At 34.8% G+C, this 3,842-nt stretch overlaps 1 protein-coding gene across 1 annotated transcript; it reads right to left on the reverse strand.

Annotated features, from left to right (window-relative positions):
* Window positions 1-1,530: 1,530 nt before the first annotated feature.
* LOC110775731 (uncharacterized) lies at window positions 1,531-1,917 on the reverse strand. Its single transcript, XM_021980335.1, has one exon. The coding sequence runs from the start codon at window positions 1,915-1,917 to the stop codon at window positions 1,531-1,533; it is 387 nt and encodes a 128-aa protein (XP_021836027.1).
* Between the last annotated feature and the right edge of the window lie 1,925 nt (window positions 1,918-3,842).

Below are 3,842 nucleotides of genomic sequence, written 5' to 3' on the forward strand. Positions count from 1 at the left end.
CTATAATTATGGTAAAAATTTAGGTCATTTTTCTTAAGTATAAACCCTAATTTTGCTTTCCCCAAATTCGTAAATTTTAGATCGCTAATTGATTTTTTAAATAATTTGGATCTGGTAATTTGGTTAATTGGGAAAGGGAATATAATTTCATGTAAAGTGGAAGAATTTAAAAATTATTGGATTAAAATTTTGATTGGATTCGTTAATTTTAATCAACACTTAAACCAAATTCGTAAAAATCTGAAATTTAAATGTGTAGAACATTTTAAAGTTTTAGATTCGATTATTTAAAAGTTCAAATTTTTGGTTGAAATTGTTCATTCTTAAAATTTGAATAATGTTAGGCTAGATTTAATAAATTTAACGAAATTGGATTGTTGTTAGAATTAATTAAATCGTAAAGTCGTTATTTTTCGAAAATAAAAATCGTTAATTTTGTGAAAAATGACTTAATGCAAATTTTTTCGTGAAATTAATTTTTTTTTAAATTAGTTGGTCCGTAGGAACGAACCAAAGGCACGAACACGAGGGGTATGGGCGGACGTGTGGCTCGTCGAGCCATGCGGGCTACCACACCACTGCCGAGCCACAAAAACGCGGGCAGTAGCAATCGTGATGCGTGCCACGCGCGCTGGACGAGGAGCGCGAGCAAGGCAGGCAAGCCTTGGCTTGCGAGCTGCGAGCAAGTAAGGGCTGCCTTGCCTTGCGCGCATCGTCGAGCACCACACGACGACACAACGAGTGCCACAGCAGCGACGAGCTCGGATGTGTGCGCGTAGCTGCGAAGGCATGGGCGCATGCTCGTGTGCCTCGTAGGCCACACTGCACGGAGCATTGCTGGGCTGGGCTCAAGCCTAGCCCGCATTGCACTTGGGCATTATATTTTTTGTTTCGTTGGGCTTGAAAATTTATGTTTGCATTAAAATGGCTAACGGGATAAATAATTAATAATTATTTTCTTTAACTTGGGCCGGGCCGTGAGTTTAATTTAATATTTAAATAATTAATTATCCGGAATAATTATTGGTTTTGAGTGGGAGCCGCTAAATGAAATTAAAAATGAAATAATTATTTTAATTATTTTTGTAGGTCGCTTCATTTTAATTAAATTAAATTTTAATTAGAATAAATTCTAAGGATTAATAGTTTGGAATTGATTAATCTTTTAGGACGCGTTTATGTGAACGTGAATTTTTATTAATTCACGTACATACATGCATAATTATATATATATATATATATATATATATATATATATATATATATATATATATATATATATATATATATATATATATATATATATAATTATGCATGTATGTACGTGAATTAATATATATATATATATATATATATATATATATATATATATATATATATATTTTGAATGGTAAGAAGAATAATACATTAAGAGCCCCTCCGCTCGAGGGTCACTCCTAAGTAATCACTGCTAAGAATAGAAAGTAATTGCGGGCTATTACAAGGGTCTATAAACATTTTGTCACTAATAAGATGTCCAACATTTGCAATTCAGTCGGCTGCTCTATTTGTTTCTCTGAAAATATGCTTAATTTCCCATATGTCGAAAGTGAGGAGGAGACTTTTTATGTCATTGATGATGTTGTGAAGCTTCCACGGAGTTGACCATATTCCTTTAACTGAGTTGATGATGAGAAGGTTGTCACCTTCAATGTATAGTCTTCTGATATTGAGTCGCTTGGCTTCTTGGATACCTTTGTGAAGATCACTAGCTTCGGCCATAAAGGCTTGAGAATGACCAAGATTGTAGGTATAGGCCGTAATAGGTTGACCAATGTTGTCTCTGATAATGATTCCTGCTGCTGCTGAAGAAGATTTACAAGAACCATCAAAGTTAAGTTTGAAGGTATCCAATGGAGGGGGATACCAACGAACCATCCCTGGAGGAGGAGGAAGTGTGGTTAGTGAGTGTGTGAAGTGAGAGGGGTACCCTTGAGTTGGTGATGATCACATGTATAATTATATGGGCCATTAGTTTTAGCATACGAATGGGTGAATGCATAGAATGTATTTTTTATGTAATGCAGGTACTCCAAGTGACTAGTATGGCCAATCTAGGATAGTTAAATACGGTATGCAAACGGTTTTATCTTTGAATGTAAAGTTTTAAATATGGTCAACGAACCATTGAAATTTTGATGAAATTTTAATTATTTCAAGTATTTCTAGTTTAGAACTTTAAGTTAGCATTAAATTAAGATTCAAGACGGTGCCAAGCTAACAAGATGGTGAAGAAGATTGGATGCTTCAAGACAAAAGTTTTGGGCCATACTAGTTCATTAATTTATTATGCACTATATATATATATATATATATATATATATATATATATATATATATATGCTTGAATGAATGTATATTATGCATGAATATGTTGTTTGTATGACTCGATTAGATTTAGTTCACTAAATAATCGAACCAACATAGAAACAACTAGGTCCAAAATAATATTGAGTTCAAAAGTTGCCTTCCAAATCAAGCACTTAAAAAAAATATAAGGATCTAACGTAGTAGGTTTACGCCAAAGCGAGGTGCTATATTAGTTGACTTAGATGGTAAGGCGTCCCAAAGGAGCACGTTGATTGTGGTTTCAACTCAAACAACAATGGCATTATATTGTGGCAATGGGATAAATTATGGTATTAATTTATTAACCAAGAGTAATTTGGATATTACTAGCAATAGGTTTTGCTTACCTAGAATCTTAAAATACTTAAGATATGCCAAAGCTGCTTAAGGATTTAGGACTTTTAGGATCTTGGAATCGTTTCATTCATTTTCGACCATGTTTTTGCTTTTGCATTAATGAAATGTTTAATAGCTATAATGATTGCATGCTAGCATTTATTTTAAAGTTATTAAGTTATGAATGGTTATTTATTGCAAATTCTTTTCAAATGTAGTAATCAAATGGCCGGAAACATAACAACAATCAAATCATCGGAAATTCTGGATGTCGAGTTAAACTTGACTAACCTTCTTGAATGGGAAAGGAAACTTATCTAAGTTTTAAAATTTAACGACATGCATTATGTCATTGAACAAACTTTTACTAGCTATGATGCGTAGGGTATGACTCCAGAAAGGTACAGAAGTTGGGCACTTCACAAGTACCTTGTCACGGAGTTTATCCTAAAATCTATTCCCGAAAATTGGAGAGGGAGGTTCATTACTTTTGAGCCTCATGCTCTCCTAAGTCGTCTTGGGGATAGATGTCGTGTGGGGTTTCAACCCAAGGGTCAAACTAGTGGCAACAGAGTTGATGAATTGGCTAATTCAATGAGCAATCTCAAACTCATTACCCCACACAGGTCGTATCTAGAGAACGAGCTTCTAGAGGCACAAAAGCGCATTTACTCAATTGAGATGGACAAAAACACACCAATTCAGTCTCATGTGGATATGATGTCTGGATTATTTTTCACAATTGAGAGACTTGGTGGTTCCTTCAAAGATTCAATAGCTATTGCACTAGTGCTGAGTTCTCTTCATAGGGATTATGTGGGGTTTAAGATGCAGTATCTCTTTAATCAGAAAGAGAGCACATTATGTGAACTTGTGGAATTGCTCGAGAAATTTGAGAGAATCCTTAAGTTCAAGCAAGACCCTTTGAATGCGAGGTGCACCAAATTCAAGAAAGTGTGCAAGGGGAAGAAAAGCAAGGCTGGATCTTCATCCACTCCCGGAGGGAAACTTGCGCCTTCCAAGAGCAAGATGAGGAAAAATGCTTCTCATTCAACATCTCAATGCTTCAATTGTAATGAAATTGGTCATTATAAACGAGATTTCCCAAAACTAATGGA

This window comes from Spinacia oleracea, chromosome 1 (genome assembly GCF_020520425.1).
Source record: "Spinacia oleracea cultivar Varoflay chromosome 1, BTI_SOV_V1, whole genome shotgun sequence".
NCBI lineage: Eukaryota > Viridiplantae > Streptophyta > Magnoliopsida > Caryophyllales > Amaranthaceae > Spinacia > Spinacia oleracea.